Source organism: Bufo gargarizans, chromosome 3 (genome assembly GCF_014858855.1).
Source record: "Bufo gargarizans isolate SCDJY-AF-19 chromosome 3, ASM1485885v1, whole genome shotgun sequence".
Lineage (NCBI taxonomy): Eukaryota > Metazoa > Chordata > Amphibia > Anura > Bufonidae > Bufo > Bufo gargarizans.
In genome coordinates, this window is record NC_058082.1 from 206,333,904 (window position 1) to 206,356,712 (window position 22,809).

At 41.5% G+C, this 22,809-nt stretch overlaps 1 protein-coding gene across 1 annotated transcript in view; it reads right to left on the minus strand.

Moving 5' to 3' along the window:
* AFF3 (AF4/FMR2 family member 3) overlaps positions 1–22,809 on the minus strand; it is a 162,117-nt gene that overhangs the window by 29,170 nt on the left and 110,138 nt on the right. The window contains exons 7-12 of the mRNA XM_044286032.1: positions 22,031–22,146; positions 20,424–20,607; positions 17,543–17,667; positions 13,982–14,045; positions 3,335–3,471; positions 1,334–1,405 (exon numbers count right to left, since the gene is read on the minus strand). Coding sequence (XP_044141967.1) covers positions 1,334–1,405; positions 3,335–3,471; positions 13,982–14,045; positions 17,543–17,667; positions 20,424–20,607; positions 22,031–22,146 — 698 coding nt within the window. The remainder of the gene's footprint in view (positions 1–1,333; positions 1,406–3,334; positions 3,472–13,981; positions 14,046–17,542; positions 17,668–20,423; positions 20,608–22,030; positions 22,147–22,809) is intronic.

Here is a 22,809-nt window from a genome sequence, read left to right on the forward strand (position 1 = left end):
CATTGACTTGAATGGGTCCGTGAACCGTTGTCCGTCAAAAAAATAGGACAGGTCCTATTTTTTTGACGGACAGGAAACACGGATCACGGACGCGGATGAACAACGGTGCATTTTCAGAGTTTTCAACGGACCCATTGAAAGTCAGTCCGCATAAAATCACAGAAAACGGAACAACGGACTCGGATGCACACAACGGTCGTGTGCATGAGGCCTAAAGCCTCATTCAGAATGACATTCATGGCATATTTGTGCTATGTGGGGGGGGGTCTCAAAATTGTATTTGCCATAATATATGGTGCCTAAGTTGGGGCATCTTTATTATCCCTATGTATGCTGTTTGGAGAAACAAGGATGAGGTTCATTAGATGCTTTGTACTATTCAGAGGATAGCATGACTACAGGTGTCTGGCAGCAGCTTACTCCCCTTTTCCCATTGATATAAATAGCTAGGCATACAGGTTTATGGGGAGGGGATTAAGAGCAATAGCTGTCAATGGAACAAGCATTCTGCCATCAGCTATCCAGTGTGTACCCAATGTGTATTGATATCTTAAAGGGTCACTGAGTTTTCAACAAATTTTGCACTAATCAATAGTACCACTTGTGTACAAGAGGAATATTTCTGGTCACTATATGACATGTATCTGTCATTTTTAGCAGTTTTCCTCTATGCATGGTGTATGTGTAGATTGCAGTTCTGGGTGGGGACTAGCTGCCATTCACTGCACTCAGAAAGTAGAGGAGAATCTGCTTCCCAACGTTCTCACACTCACTCTGAAGCAGGCCCAAGATCATGAAGGACATTACAGAGCAGAGGTGACCTGTATGGTTGTGAATAAAGCTCTTAGGAAGTTCATATCTTAGCCCCTGTTGCTTTAGCAGTCTGCTTATCTGTGTGTGTTTCACTGTGCTCCTGCTCACTCCTCCCCTTCCCCTCTCCATAGGCTTGCTTGTAATTTGATCCTCTTGTGGAGCTGCTCCCGTCTAGGACAGGGTTAAGGCATGTTACTAAGTAAAAGGCAAATAGCAAAAGGGGTGAGGTAAACAGTTGATAACATGAGAACTAGACATTTGTCACTGATATTACAAAGTTGCTTGTCGTTGCTTGTACTATTGATTTATGCAAAGTTAGTGACCATTTAGGATTGTATTCTATTCATTAGACCTATAAATCTGCTCCTTAATCTAATCTAATGTTGGACTGGACTGTTATTTACACTGAATTAGAATATAAAGGACTACAAGGACTACAATGCAATATTATGTATTGCAATTCATAAGTAAAACAGAAATAATGGGAAAAATAAATGAAGGTTATTGTTAAACTACAAACCATAGAGCTGTAATTTTCTTGTCCTGAGAAGTCGTACTGTGACTCAAATGTGAGTTCAGCCTCAAGGCATATCTTTAAAACAAACAATAAATACATAAAATATGCACCGACAAAATATATAAAAAAGGAATAGCTTTTCCAGTAAGATTATCTCAGTAAAACAAGCAGTACTGTTTATGAATAATACAAAATGTATAAAAAAAAACTTATCATCAGTTACAATAATAGTTCTTATGAATGAAAATGGACACAAAAGTCAAACAAATAAAAAAGAATCATAGGTTAAGAGCTTGTAACCCACTGTACCAACTAACCGATTTGACTTTGGTCTAGTCCTAAGGACACTATCCTGATGATCCCCTGGTTTTCACCCTATAACCCCTATACAGGGATCTGGCCTTCAGTGCAGGTGACCCACCAGTAATTCAATAAATAATGTTCCTAATAGTAGTAGCAGGGTAGATACAGACACAGGCCGAAGATGTAATATGGGTTCTGTACATTTCACATCTGTTAGTTAGCTTGCCTGATTTCAATGCCACATCTCAGAGACAGGCTGTGGCTCCTGCCGATGTCTGTGTCCAGTTGTGAGGCAACTGGACACTTCCTTCATCAGTCCCAATATTGGCTGTGGTCCAGCCATGACTCTTCTCTCCCTGGCTGGCTGCGCTGCATTGCCAGTCAAATATTGCCTGCTGATGGCATCAGGCCTGGCATCCAGTTTAAAGGACAAAGAGCCCCAGCCTTGATTGTATTGCCTGCTGATTAAGGATTATCCTTCATCACTCTTATTTGTATGCTTATGCAATTAACGTTGACTAGTAAAACTAATTATTATCTAGATCTCAGCCTTAGGGCTCATTTACAAGACTGTATGGCTGTGGTGCCCGTATTGCAGACCGCAAATTGCGGACCACAATACAGGGGCACTGGTCGTGTAAACTTAGCATTGCGGATACAGACCCATCGACTTGAATGGGTCTGCAATACGAAAAATACTGCAAAGCCCATGGAAATAATCAGATGTGCTTTTGTGAGCTTTCAGGTCCATGCTTCTGCACCCCAAAAGATAGGACATGTCCTATCTTTAGCTGTATTTTGCGGATAGTATGGGTCAGCACAGTAATACGGGATTCACACGGCCAGTGCCTGTGCATTGCAGACTGCTTTTTGCTGTATCAGGGCTACTGACACTAATTTGTGACTCTTCTGGTGACTGTCCTGGGGATCTTCTTGCAGAAAAGCTCACGCCTCCTTGAGGGTTAAAGGAGTTGTTTCATTACAACTTATCTCCTATCTACTGGATAGGGGGAAATGTCTGATCGACTGTGGTCTGACTGCTGGGGGCCCCCGTGTTATCTTTTTTGAATGGTGCAGCAGTGTGCATGTGTGTCTGAAGAGGATCACTAGATTGGGCGCCCATTTTCCTCCAACTGAATGGAGCAGCAGCACTTGCCTGCCACTCCATCTAAACTGGGCAACACAAGCCCCCTCTTCTAGTGATCGGAACCCAGCGGTTTCCTGTGGATAGGGCACAGAGGCAAGGGTTTGAGCTGCAATGCCATATAAAGCATATGCACGGCTGCAGCCTCTTTTTATTTGTGATCTGTAGAGGGCCAAGCATTTGGACTGATCAAAATCTATGTACAATATATTTGTCAAAAAAAAGCCTGCTCCCTTCTAGAATTTCAACAATATTGCATGTTTGTCACATTGAATGAGTTCTGAGCATAAAAAAAAAATGTAATATTAAATAAAGGGTATTGGCACAAACCACCCATGGTTTTGGAATTATGCATCAACCAACAAATGGTTGGATAACAAGTAGTGTTGGCAGTGTAATGCTGTATATTTTTGTTCTAGCATATTTTTTTTAAATGAGATTATATTACTTGCATTCCAGTTGTACAGCTGGCTGCAATGAACAGTATTAGTACATCCATGTTTATGATGATTTTAACCTGAAATATTTTCCCAAATCACTAGACAATGAGACATTACCTTATAAGTTCTACTGTCTCTGAGTACATTGTATAGGGAGACTTAGATTCCACTGGTCCATGTTCCATAGCATTTCCACATTCAATAAAAGCCAGGGCTGCTTCTGTATAGTTCAGCGCTTTTTCAAATTTGTCCACCTAGTAAAAATAGTTGTGAAATGCGTAAGTAGCAATGTTACATATATAAGAAGGTGAAATGTGAATGTATAGTGCTTTTGGAAAGTCTTCAGTCCCTTACACTTTTTTCATATTTTGTTAAATAATCATGTTTTTTGCCAACAATCTGCACTCAATCTTCCTTAATGAGAAAGTGAAAGAAGAATTTTAGAAATGGTTGCAAATTTAATAAAAAGAAAAAACTAAAAAGTACGTTTTCAGACCCTTTGCTATGACACTTTAGCTCTGGGGGACTCCCATTTCTGTTGATCATCTTTGAGATATTCTTACACCTTGACTGGAGTCCACCTAGGGGATAACTTCAGTTGATTGGACATAATTTGGAAAGATACACCCCTGTCTATATAAGGTCTCACAGCTGACAATGCATTAAAAACCAAGCAATGAGGACGAAAGAACTTCATGTAGAGCCCAGAGACATGATCTTGTGGAGGCACAGATCTGGAGAAGGGTACTAAAAAATTCTGCTCTACTGAAAGCTTCCAATAGTATAGTGGCCTCCATAATTCTTAAATGGAAGAAGTTTGGAATAGCCAGGACTCTTCCTAGAGCTGGCCACCCCTCCAAACTAAGTAATCAGGGGAAAGGGGCCATGTTAAGAAAGACAACAAAGAACCCAATGGTTACTCTGGCTGGACTCTAAAGATCCCATGTGCAGATAGGAGAAAATTCCAGAAGGTCAACCATCCCTTTAGTATTCCTACAATCTGGGCTTTATGGCAGAGTGTCCAGAAAGGAACCTATTCTCAGTAAATCTCACTTTTAATACATTTGACCCATTAGCATGTGTTGAGACATAATAGGCTGGATATTTACAATTGGCCACTAGGACCAGTGATTGTCTCTGGGTTGACACGTGTTATTTTCCTTAGTAACTAAAAATGAACATTTATTTATTGTCATTAAAATTTACTAACTAGAACTAACACAATTAAAACTATCAGCCGTGTCTGCACTACCGCTGTTGATAGTCTAAATAAAGCTGTGAGGCTAGCTAGGACTACACTTCACTTAGGACTGCCTGGCTCACTCCTCTATTTCTGCACGGAGTCCACCGTGCTCTTTTTGGTGCACACTGTTTGTGTCACAGTATGCTCCCCTCGGATTAGTGTAATGGCACCGGACGGGGTTAAAAGCAGAGTGTGCTTGGCGTGCATGCTGTACCTGCGCTGCTTGGACTTTGTGTGGCTGTCATGGCCCATAACAGGTAGGAACTAGTGTTAGGGACCACTCATGGAGGCGACCATGACGTGGTGAGTGGCTTATTACGCTTTGGCCAAAATGTACACCAATGCCTCATTTAACATTCAGCATAGAAGCAGGGCAGAGTGCTGGTTGCAGAGTGCGATTGCATTTGTGCTTTTGTGTTTGTATCTGTATTTCGCCATAGCAATGTGCACCTGCATAGGGTTGTGCTGACTGAACCCCCCACATTTTTCTCTTTATAGTATATATTGGAGGCGTGGCAATCTCTATGCAGTCATGCACACCTGACCAGTTAGTCTGCCCTGGAGGCTGGTTTTAAAGTCAGTATAAAACTGAGTCTGCTTATATAGCACCTACCAGTAGCCATTTGGCTCCAGGAGAAGTATATAGTGGGCTCAGCATGCATGTTGGTACTTGCATCCCTGGATCTGATGAAAGCTGTAATGGCACCGGACGGGGTTAAAAGCAGAGTGTGCTTGGCATGCATGCTGTACCTGCGCTCCCTGGACTTTGGGTGGCTGTCATGGCCCATAACAGGTAGGAACTAGTGTTAGGGACCACTCATGGAGGCGACCTTGATGTGGTGAGTGGCTTATTACGCTTACGCCAAAATGTACACCAATGCCTCATTTAACATCCAGCATAGAGGCAGGGCAGAGTGCTGGTTGCAGAGTGCGAATGCATTTGTGCTTTTGCGTTTGTATCTGTATTTCGCCATAGCAATGTGCACCTGCATAGGGTTGTGCTGACTGAACCCCCCACATTTATTTATTGTCATTAAAATTTACTAACTAGAACTAACCCAATTAAAACTATCAGCCGTGTCTGCACTACCGCTGTTGATAGTCTAAATAAAGCTGTGAGGCTAGCAAGGACTACACTTCCCTTAGGACTGCCTGGCTCACTGCTCTATTTCTGCACGGAGTCCACCGTGCTCTGTTTGGTGCACACTGTTTGTGTCACAGTATGCTCCCCTCGGATTAGTGAAAGCCCTCCCTAGCGCTCACTGTTCGCTCATATGTATGTGCTTTAGCAGTACACTTGCTGGCTAAAATGTATACATAGATCACTCTCTGCCCAGTTTTAATTGTGTTAGTTCTAGTTAGTAAATTTTATTGACAAGAAATAAATGTAAATTTTTAGTTACTAAGGAAAATAACACGTGTCAACCCAGAGACAATCACTGGTCCTAGTGACCAATTGTAAATATCTATTCTCAGTAAATAACACATGAAAATTTGCAACAAAAAAAAAAAGCACTGAAGGACTCGCAGACTGTGAGAAACAAGATTCTCTGGTCTGATGAAATCAAGAGAAAACTTTTTCGCCTCAATTCTAAGCCTCATGTCTAGAAGAAACCAGGCACTGCCCAACACCATCCCTACAGTGAAGCATGGTGGTGGCAGCATCATGCTGTGGGGAGTTTTTCAGCAGAAGGGACAAGGAGACTGCTCAGATTTGAGGGAAAGCTTAATGGATAAAAGTACAGAGATATTATTAATGAAGACCTGATCCAGAGTGCTCTGGACCTCAGAATGGGCAGACAGTTTACCTTTCAACAAGACAGTGACCCTAAACACACATCCAAGACAACATGAGTGGCTTAGGGACAACGTATATAGTTTTCATAGTTCACGTTATTACAGTCACAGCGATACTTTATGTTAACTTTTTTTTTTTAGGACACAATAGAGCATTTTAAAACTTGTTTTACTTTTTATTGTGGTCCCACTAGGGGACATTTAAGATGAGTGAATTTCTTGAAATTCATTTTGGGTCCGATTTGAACAAATTGGTCAGAAAATTAAATTTCGGCATGAAATAATTCTACCCAAATCAAAAGTGGTCCAATTGGCCTGAAAATTGGTGTATGACACTCCGAGGTCTCCTAGGACTCATATTTTCTTGTTTTGTCTTTCTCTCTTTTTTTAAAATGTTCTGGGAGTCTCTTTCTCTGTCTTTTTCCTTTAAAGTTCTTTAACACAACGACAGCAATGGTAATGCCTCATTCACATGTCAGTCTTTCGGTCAGTGGTTTCCATCAGTGATTGTTAGCCAAAAACCAGGTGCAGCTCTAAACACAAAACAGATGCAGATCTTTCCGTTAGACTTTATGTGTAGCCTCCACTCCTGGTTTAGGGCTCACGCACACCAACGTTCTTTGCATTCCGTATACAGGCCGTATTTTGATTCCGTATACGGAACCATTCGTTTCAATGGGTCCACAAAAGATGCGGACAGCACACAGAGTGCTTCGTTCCGTGGCCCCGCAAAAATGATGAGGCATGTTCTATTCTTGTCCGTTTTGCGGACAAGAATGGGCATTTCTAAAATGGGCCTCCTGTTCCGTTCCGCAAATTGCGGACCGCAAAAAAACGACAGGGTCATGTGCATGAGCCCTTAGGCTCACAATCACTGATGGGAATCATTGACCAAAACACTGATGTGTGAATGAATCTTCAATAATGTCATAATAGCAGTAACATATACACCTATGGCTAAACTCATGCTTTATGGTGTTAACAAACAGCCTATTTAAACACATATTTTACAGTCTGATTTATGCTTTTTAAAATTAAAAACCATTCAGAAATGTGTCCTTTATTGGGGGCAAATGCCTGCCGGTGTTTAAACACACACAGTGGAATCGTAAAAAAACACTGGTTTGGTATGAGCAAGTGGTCCAAAAACTATACTTTAACAGGAGCAGATGCCTGCCCATGTTTATATACACATATACCATATACACATATATATACACACACACACAGTACTATAGGAAGAAACAGTGGCTTGTTCTGAAATATAATACAATTATTGCAATGCTCACATAAAAATTGCAACTTTTTATTTATTTTTTTGGGAGGGGGGGGGGGGTAACAAGTGCACAATAGATGCGTCCAAAATATATAGTACACTGTTGTTGATGCATTAAAATACAATTATTACAATGCTCACTGATAAACTATTAAAAAAATTGAAACAGGGTTTTGGGAAAATAATACAGGAAAAATTGGACATCCATTGAGTGGGATAAAAATGTATGCTACTGTATTACACTGCTTTGTTGACACACTAAAATATGCATGCATAATTATTGCACACTTAGAAATGGTAGAAAAATGCAACAGGATTTTGAGAAACAGAAAAAGGCACAAATAGATGTTGCGACAAGAATATCCACTATTCATCCACTAAAATATGCTTACTGGTGCACTTATTAACTGAAAAACTGCAATTGATTTTTGGGAAACAAAAAATAGCACTATTGGATGTCCCATGAGTTCGACCAAATGATATACACTGCTATTGATGCACTAAAATGTGCTTATTTGCGCACTATTAAACAGTAGAGAAATTGCAACAGGTTCTTGGAAACAGTAAAAGGCACAATGGGATGTCCCCTGGCTGCAACCAAGCTATACACTGCTACTGATGCACTAAAGCACACTTATTTGTGTTCTTATAAATGGTAAAACAATTACAACAGTTTTTTTGTAAAAAAAACTAAAAAAAACACTAGAAGCAATTGGACGTCTGTGTGACAAAACTTTAAGCTATTATGATTCTGTTTAAGTACTAAAATACTCTTATTGCATATGTATAAACTGTGAAGTGATGCAACAGATTTTTGAAATAAAAAGGTGCAATTGTGCTGCATATGAGGCGGAATATGTGATGCTGGGAAATATGTCTACTGTACACTTATGAACTGTAGAAGCTTTTCAACTGGTTTTTGGCCAAAAAAAGGCTGGATCCTGCATATAAAAAAAATTACTGTCTATTTCAAATGGAAATGGCAGTGACGCAGTGAAACCTCTCTATAAGATTTTCTGTAATAGAATTTCACTTCCATCATATACTATGCATAGTGGCCATCTGCTTTATGAGGACCGAGGACCATACTTGTAGAAGAACATTTTTAATGCAATTCTGGAACAAAAATGTGAAATCCATCAGAAAGCAACATCTGACTGCACGGTCTGTATTCCTATAGTCCTTATTTCTGCTCTCCTGACCACTCATAAATGCTCATTCAGTTCAAACCATTCCCTGCCCTCTTAACAGTGACCTCCACAGCGGCCCGCCCCTTTACCAGTGACCTCCATAGCGGCTGCCCCTTTATTAGTGACCTACTGTCACGGCTGAGGATGGGGAAAACCCTCAGCCGTGCGGTGCCAGAAGATGTTATTGGCTGCTCAGCCAGGACGACAGAATTAGGGAGCAGGTCACCTCCTATCGCGTCCCTAACCTGACCCTGACTCCTAACCATATGAGCCAACCCTGATGGTGGGAGGGCTCATACACCAGAACCTAATAGTCCCTGCTAGCCCTCAGGGTGGCCCTGAACTAGGAGCAGGGTAAGACGACCTGTTCCTCCTAGGCACGGAGGAACAGGAGTCTCACTGGCCAAGCTGCAAGGAAAAGGGGTACAAAAACAGACTTATGGATATGGCAGGTGAACTGCACTAGTTCCATAGTTCCACCTACCTGCCACAGCCTTGCTGACTGGATCCCTGTGCTGACACGCTGATGTCCACACCATACTTAAATGGATACAGCCAACACACATACACACACAGGAACCGAGATCCATAGCTGCATGAAATAACAAAATGAATACATCAACTGAACATATAAACATCTATGACCACAAGGGTGGCCCTCACTGGCAGATGGTATAAAGTAGGAGGATGACTCCAGCAGACCATGGCTGAAGTACCCCTCTGACTACTGCTCTCAGCAGAGGCTATATAGGCCCAAGTAGCCACACCCACACAGACACACCCAGTGTTCACACACACAGAATATAATTAACCCTTATCACACCAGGGAAGACAGCCACTTAAAGGAGAAAGTGCACACATAACTAAAACCCTGTGCACACCAGACATACAAAAGACACGCCTAACAAAGATAGGTTGCCAGGTGCAACCGCATGCACATTGCAGCAAGCTGCCTAGCACCAGCTCAGGCTGCTAAACTGCGAAATAACTACATGTTGCCAGCGGCAACCACAAGTGAGGCAACATACTAGCGGCCCTCACCTGTGGTTGAACAACCAAACCAGACCGCAGGCAACAGCATGCGGATACAGGAGTCACGACCATGACCATGGTCGTGACACCTACACAGTGCCCCATCTCCTTAACACTGATTTCGACAACACCCCACCCCTTAACAGTGGCCTCTACAGTAATCTACCCCTTAACACTGACCTCCATAGTGGACCGTCCCCTTAACTGTGACCTCCACAGTAGCCTGCCCCTAGGGTGGCAAGAGGTCCAGTTTTAGGCAGGACAGTCCGGCTTTCAGACTCCCTGTCCTCCGTCTGGCGCAGGGCCTGGACGGACACAGGGATGTACTTTTGAACATGTCACTCTCAGACAGCAGCACTGTGCTGTCTGAGCGTGAGCTGCAGGTAGAAAGTCACCATCCCAACCACACCTGCAGCTGACAGAAGTTGATTTTCACCCTCATTTTTTCAATCCCTGTCGGCTGTGGAGTAGGAGGGTGTCTGGTCTAACCTGGTCGGGGCGTGGCTTGGTGGGACCTGGGGGTGGAATTTTTAAGTCCGTCTTTTGAGAGTGGCCTAAATGGCCACCCTACCTGCCCCCTTAACTGTGACCTAAACAGTGCTCCTCTCCCTTAACAGGGTCATCCACAGCGCCCTGCCCCTTTAAAGCTGACCTACAGCAGTGAAGAAAAATTGCTAGGTTGTTATGGAAACCTGGTGTAAAACTGTGTGTATGTGGAGACTAAGGGCATGCAATCTTCTATTGGCTGATAAGGGTCATGTGACCAGGCTTCTATTGGCTAATGCATTTTTTGGCAATATCTCAGAAACGGTACATGCTAGAGAGATGAGACCCAGTCTGAAACCTTCCGGGACACCTGATGTACCTGTGTGCCAAATTTCATGATTGCAAATCCGACGGTGCGGATTTCTTTAGCGGACATACACACACACACACACACACACACTTACACTCAGCTTTATACTGTATATTAGATCTCTACAGCAGTGCAAAAAATTACCAATTGTTGTTTTCAGCTTCTCATTGCCAGTCCCACAGTGTTTAATGGTGTGGCAGTCCACATGCTCAACCGTTGTTCCATTCATACAAGGAGACAAGGACCTCTGCCCTTATCATATGTTACTTCTGTTATAACCTTATTTTATGAAACAGCACAAGTTCACACACTGCATTTTCATGTTATTGTTTTTTTTCCAAGACTCATAGATTTGAATTACACCTCTCTTTCTAGACTGAGTCTATTCCTACAGAAACCGGACAACCCCTTTATAGACCTATGTACACAATTCAACAAAAGAGGATGAACAGGGGCGTAACTAAAGGCTCATGGGCCCTGGTGCAAGAGTTCAGCTTAGGACCCCTTCCCTCAGTGCTTTGTGGCCACGGGGCAGGAAAGCACATAGCCTTCCTGCTGCCTGGGGCAAAAATTTAAACGGCAACCCCCCCCCCTTCCCCATACCAAATTCTTGACCTAACCTCTTCCCTCCAGCCAGAGGTGTAACTTGACCAGCATGCACTTTCTTTGATACCAGTGTCTTCTTATGTGATTCAAGGGTTTTTGGGCCCCCTCATAGCGACTGCTACCTCTGCACCCCCTATAGCTACGGCCTTGGAGCCGATACCTTATTTACACAGTGTTGAATTGGGTCTTTACTGGAGTCACTATTTAAGGCTTCTTTAAGGCTTTAAGGATTTTTAAGTGAGTATAATGACAGGTGTCTATCAACAACAAAGATCCACTATTATTTTGTCTAGATAAAAAGTGTACCACAGCTGCACTGCACAGGAGAAAAGAGTAAAAATAAAAATGCACCTTGCAGCTATGTTGTAAATAATAATTTATCCTCTAGATGGCGACAAATCTCTATTATTGCAGACAAAATGCTAACACACCGTTGCTTGCTCTTATAGTAATTTTTTTGTAAACCATATAACATGTTGTAGTGATTTCCATGTATGAGTGGACTGTCCAATGGCGTTTGCATTTTTGCACTCTATCCCATCTAGAGATGTAAGTAATTTCCATTCACAGAAAGGCCTCATGCACACAGCCGTTGTGCAGCCGTTCCGTGCATTGGGGACCGCAATTAATGCTCCCCAATGCACGGGCAACGTCCATGCGGCGGCCGGAACGGATCGAGACCCATTTAACTTGAATGGGGCCGTGATCCGTCCGCACCACAAATACTTCAGTGGGGTTCTGTGCCTCCGTTCTGCACCGCAGCTCTGGATTGCTGACCCATTCAAGTAAATGGGTCCGCATCCGTGATGTGGGGAGCACACTGCCGATGCCCGCATATTGCGGACCCACTGTTCACGGGCCGCAATACGGCCACGGCCGGGTGCATGAGGCCTAACAGTGTGTTTTATCATGTTCATCCAGATGGGCACATAATATAAGCAGGGAATCAGTTTTATGACACTGACAACTGAAAATAAATTGAATGTGGTTGTTTCTTATGTCACATAGAATGGAACAGTGGGGCTAATTTGCTAACATGGCATCTAGATGCCTTAAGCAGATCTAATGAAACAACAATTAACTTTTATACATCTGGTGCAAATGAAACAATAAAAGCTGGTATAGTGAAGACCATATGGTAGAGATAAACTGTTAGCAGTCTGTCACGCCCTGACCCTTTTATTATATAACAGGCACATCTGGCTAGCATACCCCAAAACAGATTTTGATATTTTATTTAAAGCTTTGACAATGGGTCACAAATGACAGTGATTTACTATTAACATCAGTCCCCCCCTCCCATCACAGCATTTGTAATGGTCAATAGTGTTTCCTTTCCATTGCTTCTAGTCTTTTGAAGTTAAACCCTGTCAAACAGTAGAGGTATACCGGACATATACTACTTCAAGAGCAGAGAACCTGGGAGCTCACACACTTGGCTTAGTAAATAAGACAATGGTGAGCTCCACTTCTCAGATCTTTTGAGGTACTTCAGGTATGACAAGAACTGTTGCTCTCTGAAGCTAGAAAAAGGACCAAGGTAACAGAATAGTAGGGACTGGACTTTGGAGGTTTCAAGCTTATAGGGTGTTAAAAGTGCTATCCGACCCCTGAAATGTCCTACCATATGTCCGGGCCCCTCACACATAATGAACTTACCTGGCTCCCCAGCACAGCCGCCGCTGCATCTCTCTGTCGTGTGGATGAAAATATCCGGCATCGGGGGAAGTGGGGGGGGGGGGGGGGATCCGCCAATGGCAGACAGTGACAAGGACAAGCCTTGCGAGTGATGCTTGGAAATCTGTTTTCATCTGTAGCATGCCCTAATCTACGTCAATGACTGCAATTAAAAAATGAAGACCCAAAGTATTGACCAGGCGCAAAAATGAGACTGCTTTATAACACACCTCCCAAAGTCTCCTTTTTGTCAGTCAGAAGCTCAGATGTTGGTGCATGTACATTACAAGCTAGTTCAGCATAATTAGGTCATCTTGGACAACCAAATGGTCTTCTTACATGGACTGATAATCAAGCTAATTATTGGGGATGAATGTTTGTAGAAACGTTCATTCCCAATAACTGCCCTGTGTAAAAGGAGCCAACGATCACCAGATGAACGAGCAAACACTTGTTTGTTGATGATCATGTCCTTCAGACAGCACCTAAAATGATTGCTTCTGTGCCACTAATCAGCCTGTATAAACAATGATCAATGATTTCCTATGGGGATAAGCAATTGCTAGAACAATTGTAACAATTACAAACCAAGCCCTTATTTCTGCTGACAATCAGGCAATTATCGGGAACGCTTGTTTCATTCCCAATAATTGCCTGAAACATTGGTCCATGTTAAATGACCTTAATTTCCAGGGTCTGTCCTAGTGACAGACTCTCTTCAGTTGAGATAAATTACCATATGAGATCATAATGTGACCTTGGGAGTAATAAAAAAAAATTATACATATTGAATTCCATCTGATCCTTCCAAGACTACATCATAAAAGTTTCTCTTGCTTGTAAAATAATATAACTATAACTTTACTAAGGCCCTTACAGTCAGACGGCATAATCACTTGTTTTCAGAGTAATTGTTTGACAAAAACACTCAATGAGACAAGTATTCCATAATCTAACAAAGCCAGTCATGCTTGTAATAGGTTTTATAATTCTCTTTGGTGGTTTGTGCTGATGATAACTTCATGCCCATAAAATGCCAGGACAAAATTAATTTAGCATACTGTATCTGGGAGGAGAGTGTACTTACCATGGCATCTGCTTTATGCTTCATTCGCTTAGCTTCCTGCATAAAGTAATCTGCATTGCGAACTCTATGAAACGAGAATGAGAATGCTCAGAAGTATTCTTTTATGAAATTGATATTTGCAGGGGTGTTTCGTCCTGCTTATAACCTTCATAAAATCTAATTCTTATAATTATCATCATTCATCATACAGTTGAAACCAGAAGTTTACATACACTATATAAAAAGACACATATGCATGTTTTTCTCAATATCTGACATGAAATCAGAATAAACCTTTCCTGTTTTGGTCAATTAGGACCATAATTATTATTATTTGCCAAATGCCAGAATAATAAGAGAGAGAGAATGTTTTAAGGCATTTTTATTACTTTCTGCAAAGTTAAAAGTTTACATAAATTACATTAATAATTAGTACCATTGCCCTTAAACTATATGACTTGGGTCAAACATTTTGGATATCCTTCCACCAGCTTCTCACAATAGTTGGTCGGAATTTGGGCCCATTCCTCCTGACAAAACTGTTGTAACTGAGCCATGCTTGTTGGTCGCCTTGCTCGCAGTTGCCTTTTCAGCTTTGCCCATAAATTTTCAATAGGATTGAGATCAGGGCTTTGTGATGGCCAGTCCAAAACATTAAATAAAATTTAAATGTGGAAGGGCACTCACTAAATGGGAATAATTAATAAATTGCATAGATATATCCACTTAAAACAATGGTAATAAAACAATGAATGATAATAAAAATAATAAAATATATTGGCACAGCAATATCAAACACCAGACATGAAAGGTAAATATCTCATATGTCCACAATCTTATAATACGCTGCCTGATGATTGCACAAGCCTACTATATTGCACAACCCGCTAAACAGGATCCAGACGAAAACTGAATTAGAAGTCCACACTCCATAAAAAACAATAGTGTAACTGGTAAGTCCACAAATATATACTTGTCAGATGGTGGGATATATTTCACAGACCTGCTAGATTCATATATATTGCACGGACCTGCTGTGTCCCATAAACAGAATCCAGATGGTAATAGGTGGACAGCAACAGGTGGTTAGTAGCAGGATCGCATTAGTATAGTTGGTTAAGGATATAGTCCCCCTCGATTTAGGTACACGGTATTAGTTAGACAGTGCTAGTATGGTACATTACCGCTCCTGGGTTCTCCGTCTGTATGTTGTAGAAGCTCCATCTTTCAGCTTGCCCAGCACGGCCTTCAATTCGGCTTTACCTTGCGTGGCGTCCCGTGTGGTTTCAGAGTCAAACATAGCGTCCCACGTGACTCTACAGCCGCTTCCTGGAGAACGTCCTCAGTGTCCTGGGTCCTACTTTCCCTCCGCCTCCACTCTCATTAGCTTTAGAGGCACAAGTATCTACGGGAATGTAGCATCAGGTATCCATAAGTAATTTCATTAGCAAAAATGTCCAGTATCAGCACCATGGAACTAACCTCCATGGTTTTCTTGGGAAAAGAAGTGGTTTTACCATTGTTACACTGACCGCATCTAAAGAAAACTTTGGTTGTTAACCAATTAGATCCGTTTGATTTTATAAGCATCTCTTTTACTGTTTTGTCCAAAACATTGACTTTGTTATCCTTAAGCCACTTTGTAACCAGTTTGGCAGTATGCTTCGGGTCATTGTCCATTTGGAAGACCCATTTCCGCACAAGCTTTAACTTCCTGGCTGATGTCTTGAGATATTGCTTTAGTATTTCCACATAATCTTCTTTCCTCATGATGCCATCTATTTTGTGAGGTGCACCAGTCCCTCCTGCAGCAAAACAACCCCACAACATGATGCTGCCACCCCCGTGTTTTACAGTTGGGATGGTGTTCTTAGGCTTCCAAGCTTCTCCCTTTTTTCCCAAATGTAACGATAGTCATTATGGCCAAAAAGTTCAATTTTAGTTTCGTCAGACCACAGGATATGTCTCCAAAAATGTAGGTCTTTGTTGCTGTGTGCTTTTGCAAACATTAATCTGGCTTTTTTTATGTTTCTTTTAGAGTAATGGCTTCTTCCTAGGAGAGTGGTCTTTCAGCCCATGTTAATACAGTACTCGTTTCTCTGTGGATATTGGGACAATCTTACCAGCTTCTGCCATCATCTTCACAAGGTCTTTTGCTTTTGTTCTTGGGTTGATATGCACATGTCGGACCAAAGTACGTTAATCTCTGGGACACAGAACCAGTCTCCTTCCTAAATGGTATGATGGCTGGACATTCCCATCTTGTTTGTACTTGTATATAATTGTTTATACAGATGAACAAGGCCCCTTTTAGGTATCTTGAAATTGCACCCAAGGTTGAGCCAGACTTGTGCAAGTCTACAATTCTCTTCCCGATACCGTGGCTGATTTCTTTAGACTTTCCCATGATGCTACACAAAGAAGCAGTGTGTATCAGGTGTGCATTTAAATATATCCACAGGTGTGTCTCCAATGAACTCAGATGTTGCCAACAAGCCAAACAGAAGCTTCCAAACACATGACATCATCATATAGGCAGTCCAGAACTGTTTAAAGGCATAGTAATCTTAGTGTATGTTAACTTTTGACATTGCAGAAAGCATTAAAATGCCTTAAAACATTCTCTCTCTCTCTCTCTCATTATTCTGACATTTGGCAAATAATAATAATAATTATGGTAATACTAATTGACCAAAAACAGGAAAGGTTTATTCAGATTTCATGTCAGATATTGAGTAAAACATGCATATGTGTCTTTTTATATAGTGTATGTAAACTTCTGGTTTCAACTGTAGATAGATAGATAGACAGATAATTTATAACACAAACGTGCCCATACATGTTGCTCCTGAGCCATGGTAACTGCCCTTGAATGACCACTAATTGCTGTGCTGCAATTTTAACTGCACATTTAAACCCTGACACATGCAAGTACACCCCAGCAATTAGCAGTAATCCATGTGCAATGTGTATGAGCCCAAGCTTTTGCTAAGGGGTATATCATTGGGAGTTGCTGATTCCTTCCTTCATCATCGTCTAAAGTTAGGTCCTCTTAAAGCTGGCCCCAGCTGTCTCTCCACTACATCATGTAGCATTAACTAAACACCGTGCAGACAAACACAAATATTATAATGCATTTTTTACACTTTTTTGCCAAGCAGCAGAAGAAAATTCCATGTCTATCCCATGTCTTGTGAGTGCAAGTTTTGAAACAGGATGTAGTGTAGATGGCCCTGGCCATTGTTGGATTGACCCACCAGAGTACCAGAGGATCCTCCAGTGGGCTCAGGCTCTGATACCATAGTGAGTCCCAAAGGTCCAGGAGAAAAAACGTTTGGTAGTACCTTTGGAGCCAATAACTTTCAACTAAGGCTTATTTCTTTGAAATTAAACATTTTAGACTTTATTGATGATATGAGGTTTGGGCCCTGAGAATAATTTCTTCTCGTGGGCCCAAGGAACCTTAGTCCGACCTGGAGGGTAGCCATCCAATATACTGCCTGCATTTTGTCTGGATAAGAGATTATTTACATTTTCCTGATATAAAATCCTGGAAACTCAAACTGCTGTATTGTATTGTACCTTGTGCTATGCAACTGCTTTGTTAGCCTTGGATCTGTATGTCCATTCTGTGCAGGTGAGCAAAGGTTCAAATTTGAGTCGTCTTTATTCAACACAGAACTTGTATTGTTTGATAGTTGTGATCTCTAACAAAAAAGTAGCAAACAAGCTGTAATTTAATACCATACAAACACACAATATACATGCTATTTTATAAGCAACACATTTTTGTTCTGCCTCAGTAGTCATGTAGCCTGTATTACTTGTCAGTTGTCAATTAATATTTATTGTGAATTAAAACTGATTACTTTCTTTTAAATCTAGCGCCACCTACTGTTTTACTTTTACTTTTGTCTCTGTCCTTCATGGCTGAGGTGCTAACACATGCTCAGTTCCATCCTTCAACTGCCATCAGCCCCACATACAGTTAGAAGCTGTGACAATTAGGCTGGGTTCACACGGGCGAGATTTCCGCGCGGGTGCAATGCGTGAGGTGAAAGCATTGCACCCGCACTGAATCCAAACCCATTCACTTCTATGGGGCTGTGCACATGAGTGGTGATTTTCACGCATCACTTGTGTGTTGCGTGAAAATCGCAGCATGCTCTATATTGTGCGTTTATCACGCAACGCAGGCCCCATAGAAGTGAATGGGGCTGCGTGAAAATTGCAAGCTAGTGCGGATGCGGTGCGATTTTCACGCATGGTTGCTAAGATGAGTCTATTCACTGTATTATTTTCCATTATAACATGGTTATAAGAGAAAATAATAGCATTCTTAATACAGAATTCTTAGTAGAAGGTCAATTAAGGGTTAAAAAAGAAAAAAAAGATTAACTCACCTCCTTCTCTTGACCGCGTAGTTGCCGATCTCTTCTTACTTCTTTAATCAAAAGAACCTGTGGTGACGTCACATCACATGGTCCAATCACATGATCCATCACTGTGGTGATGGACCATGTGATTGGACCATGTGATGAGCTCAGTGACGTCACCACAGGTCCTTTGACAGGTCCTGAAGAAAGAACAGGAGACCGGCAGCTACGCGATTAATTGGAGGAGGTGAGTTCATTATTATTATTATTTTTAACCCTCAATTGACCTTCTACTAAGCATTTTGTATTAAAGAATGCTATTATTTTCCCTTATAACCATGTTATAAGGGAAAATATCTACATCTACACAACACCGAATCAAAACCTGAACTTTAGTGAAGAAGTTCGGGTCTGGGTACCACATTCAGTTTTTTATCACGCGCGTGCAAAACGCATTGCACCCGCGCGATAAAAACTGAACAACGGAACGCAATTGCAGTCAAAATGCCGCAATGCACCGGGACGCATCCTGAGCCAAAACGCGACTCCCGTGTGAACCCAGCCTTAAAGGGAGAGAACTCCATCTTCAGAAGCGAGGAGAGACTGCTCCTCTGAGAGCTTCCAACCGCTTGTTTTAGCGATCGGGAGTTTTTGTAAAGTGTACTTACTAATTATTTTACCTTTAAAATAAATAAATTACAGTCATACTCCTAATTCTGATCACATAGACATAACTGTTGTGCCCATGCAGTCACTGATGACTACATGTACTATGTCCTGCAGACATGGTAGTGACAGGGAAAAGCACTCCAACAAGGCCTAAAAGAATCAACCCTACATGTCACTAGAATGCAACACGGGATCGTAAATTGGAAGATTGGAGCATTTGCTAAATTCTTACAACTGGATCAAAAGTTTATAATTTAGAGATATAAAACACATAAACATATATAAAAACATCAATATACAAGGAAGGAAAGAATGGATTAAGTTGTAAAATGAAATGACTAAACCCATTAAAGCATTGCATGAAAACAATTGCTGTAATGTGGTTTATGAAGCTGAGCTGCGGTTTGGAGACAGATGATGACAGCCGGTGTTTCTGTTCACATCATCAATCTTCTACATGTGGAAAATGGGCTTGCGTGTTCAAAATCTCTCATGGATACTGATTATGAGGCTGGAGTTATCAGATTGCTCCAATTAAACCTGATCAATTATTAACGTTAAGGTTTCAAGAATAACAAGCCAATGAAATTAACATTTTTTACTCTTTGACCTTATATCTATCTATAGGCATCTATACATAAATGTAGCACTAAGGTATTTTGCACATGTTCATCTCGTATAGAGAGGTAATACTACATCAAAAGTTTGCTACGGAGCCATACTGTACTGCTATGTGCCTCCCTACAAAATAAAAGCTAAAGGGGTCCTACAAGGTATGATTTTATTTCACTAGCTTGCAGAGAAGACTGTCAAAATTATAAACAATCTTACACTTATCTTACCAACTTTCTCCGATCCAGCACCATGCACCGTCCTCTTCCCCCTTGCATTCTTATGTGCCATGCATCGCTGAAGCCAGTGACTGGTTGCAGCAGTATGAGGGACGTCACTGCTATCACAGGCTACAGCTGGAGCAAGGGGACCGTGTAGTAGCAGAGGGTTAGATCAGGCTGAGAAGGTAAGTGTAACATTGTTTATTATCAGTTTGCGCCATGCTCCATCACAGAATGAGTACGTAGGCATACAGCATGGATGAAGCCTGGCACCAGAGATTGCTTTTAGATCCAAAATATATTCTAAAGCATTTAAGGTGGTTACCATCAATGCTATATTAGCAATTCACATTTACTGTCTCTGGTTAGGAAGAGAGGCATCAATTGCTTTTAGCAATTTCCATGGTTTTTGAATGTTGTCCCTATGTTGGCTCAGGCCATACCCCTTGCACCTCATTGTGTTACTACAGATGCTACAGAGCTCTGTAGTCAAATCCACTCATAAAATGTACTCCAGTCTTATTGGTCTGAATATATACGTAACTAGAATTCTGTTTTAATTGTAGAACCCATTTCAAAACTTACCTGTCGAGAATGTGAGTGCTTTTCTTGTTGATGTCGATTGCAAGAAGTGTTGGTTGACATGATATCTCTATCACATTTATTTACAGAAGAAATGTCCTCAATTGTGCATTTTGGTTTAGGCTCATCAGGAAGAGAAGGTAACGGAGATAGACATTTCCCTGGTTTTGATAGAGTCATCTCAAAGCTGTATAAAATGATCAACATAATGTGGATACCAGGTTTAATATGACAATGGCTGGTAGCAGACTGACTTTCAACCACAACATTAGACCTCATACACCTCATGCACACGACGATATCCACATTTTTTGCGGATCGGATGCAGACCTATTAATTTCAATAGGGCCATAAAAGATGCAGGCAGCGCGCCGTGTGCTGCCCGCATCTATATGTCTGTTCTGAAGCAAATTGCGGTCCCCAATGCACGGAACCGCCGCACAACGGCCGTGTGCATGAGGCCTTAACCCTGTATGTTCTGCAGTGATATACATAATATTAGGAGGAAAGGGGTTAGGTTGAGAATTCAGTATGGGGGGGAGGGGGGCGCTTTTTCAATTTTCGCCTCAGGAACCAGAAAGGCTAGGTGCACCCCTGAAGGTGGAATCTGACTGGTTGCTGTGGGCAGTGTTCCTTACCCCCAGTTTTGATAGATCTCCCCCACAATTCTTGTTCTGTCTCAAATTATTTTCTTACAGCTTAAAAAAGTTTTCCCATGAGTTCTGCGATTTATTCCTTTAATATTTTATAAAAATCTAATAAAATTTTCATTCTGAAAAAAAAAATGCCTGATGTATCTTGAAAAACAATGATACCACCAACTATATGTAGGTTGACTAAGAAATGAAATAGATATTTGTAGTTACAATAGACCCATGACTAAAGTGGAAAAAATTGGCCTGATAATGAATTGGAGTAAACCCTCCAGTAAAGAAGCGGTTAACCTTCCATTGTCACAAAAGTAAGGCTACTTTCACACTCGCGTTTTGTCATGGACGGATCCGTTCAGATAATGCCACCGTCTGCATCCGTTCAGAACGGATCCGTTTTTATTATCTGTAACATAGCAAAGACGGATCAGTCTTGAACACCATTGAAAGTCAATGGAGGACGGATCCGTTTTCTATTGTGCCAGATTGTGTCAGTGCAAACAGATCCGTCTCCATTGACTTACATTGTGTGCCAGGACGGATCCGTTTGGCTCAGTTTCATCACACTGACACCAAAATGCTGTAAGCAGCGTTTTGGTGTCCGTCTCCAGAGCGGAATGGAGACTGAACGGAGGCAAACTGATGCATTCTGAGCGGATCCTTTTCCATTCAGAATGCATTAGGGCAAAACTGATCCGTTTTGAGAGCCCTGAACGAATCTCACAAATGGAAAGCCAAAACGCTAGTGTGAAAGTAGACTAACTGTGCTTCTTATACCATGCATCTGCCATTTGTGTGTAACATCAGAGGTGCATGGCATCATTACATGTCTTGTACGTTGTGGCCATAGAGATGTCAACAGCACACACTGCAATTCCAACAGTTCTTATTATATAGAGAAATAGAGGGAAAAAGGCTGTGGTTATCGCTGTACATCACACCAGGAAGGGTATTCCATACCTGTCGAGTTCTAAGCTCTGGCTGTTTGCTGTATAATTACTCTCAACTGGAAATTGTAGACTATCTTCCTTTTCCACAGGGTTCTTCTTCATCTCCTGAGATCCTTCACTTTCACACTACACAACAGAGACATTTCTTCAATGGGTTAAAGTTTCAGCAGACACATACTAAACAATCCATTTAGAGAATCTCAGTAAGGGCCTCATGCACATGCATGTATTTAGTGGTCTGTGTGTGGACCAATTGACTTCAAAGGTTCCACATTTTACGGACATGTATAGGACATGTTCTATTCTTTTGCGGAATGGACATATGGATGTGCAAAGCACACAGATGATCCATGTGCTTTCCCCAACTGTATGTTTATTACACGAAAGATAGAACATGTCCTATTCTAGGCTGTAAAATACGGAACATGGACCCATTGAAGTCAATGGGTCCACAAAAATACGGATGCAACGCGGATGTCACACAGACGTCATCCGTGTTTTGTGGACCACAAAATACATACAGTCCTGTGCATGAGGCCTAAATAGAAGTTTTTCTACATTCACAAGCACTGCAGACTGCACAAGTAGAACATTTCTCTCTCCTAGCATGTTGTTATATACAGTGTATATAATGTTTTATATACAGTTTTGTATACATTAAGCTGCTGTATGAAGTGTAAGCTATGCCAATCGGTCATGCAGAGTGGCTGCACAGTAAAATATTTTGAGGGCGTGTAATCAAGACTTAATCATTAGATTGAAAAGGAGGGACTTCACTGCCACACAATA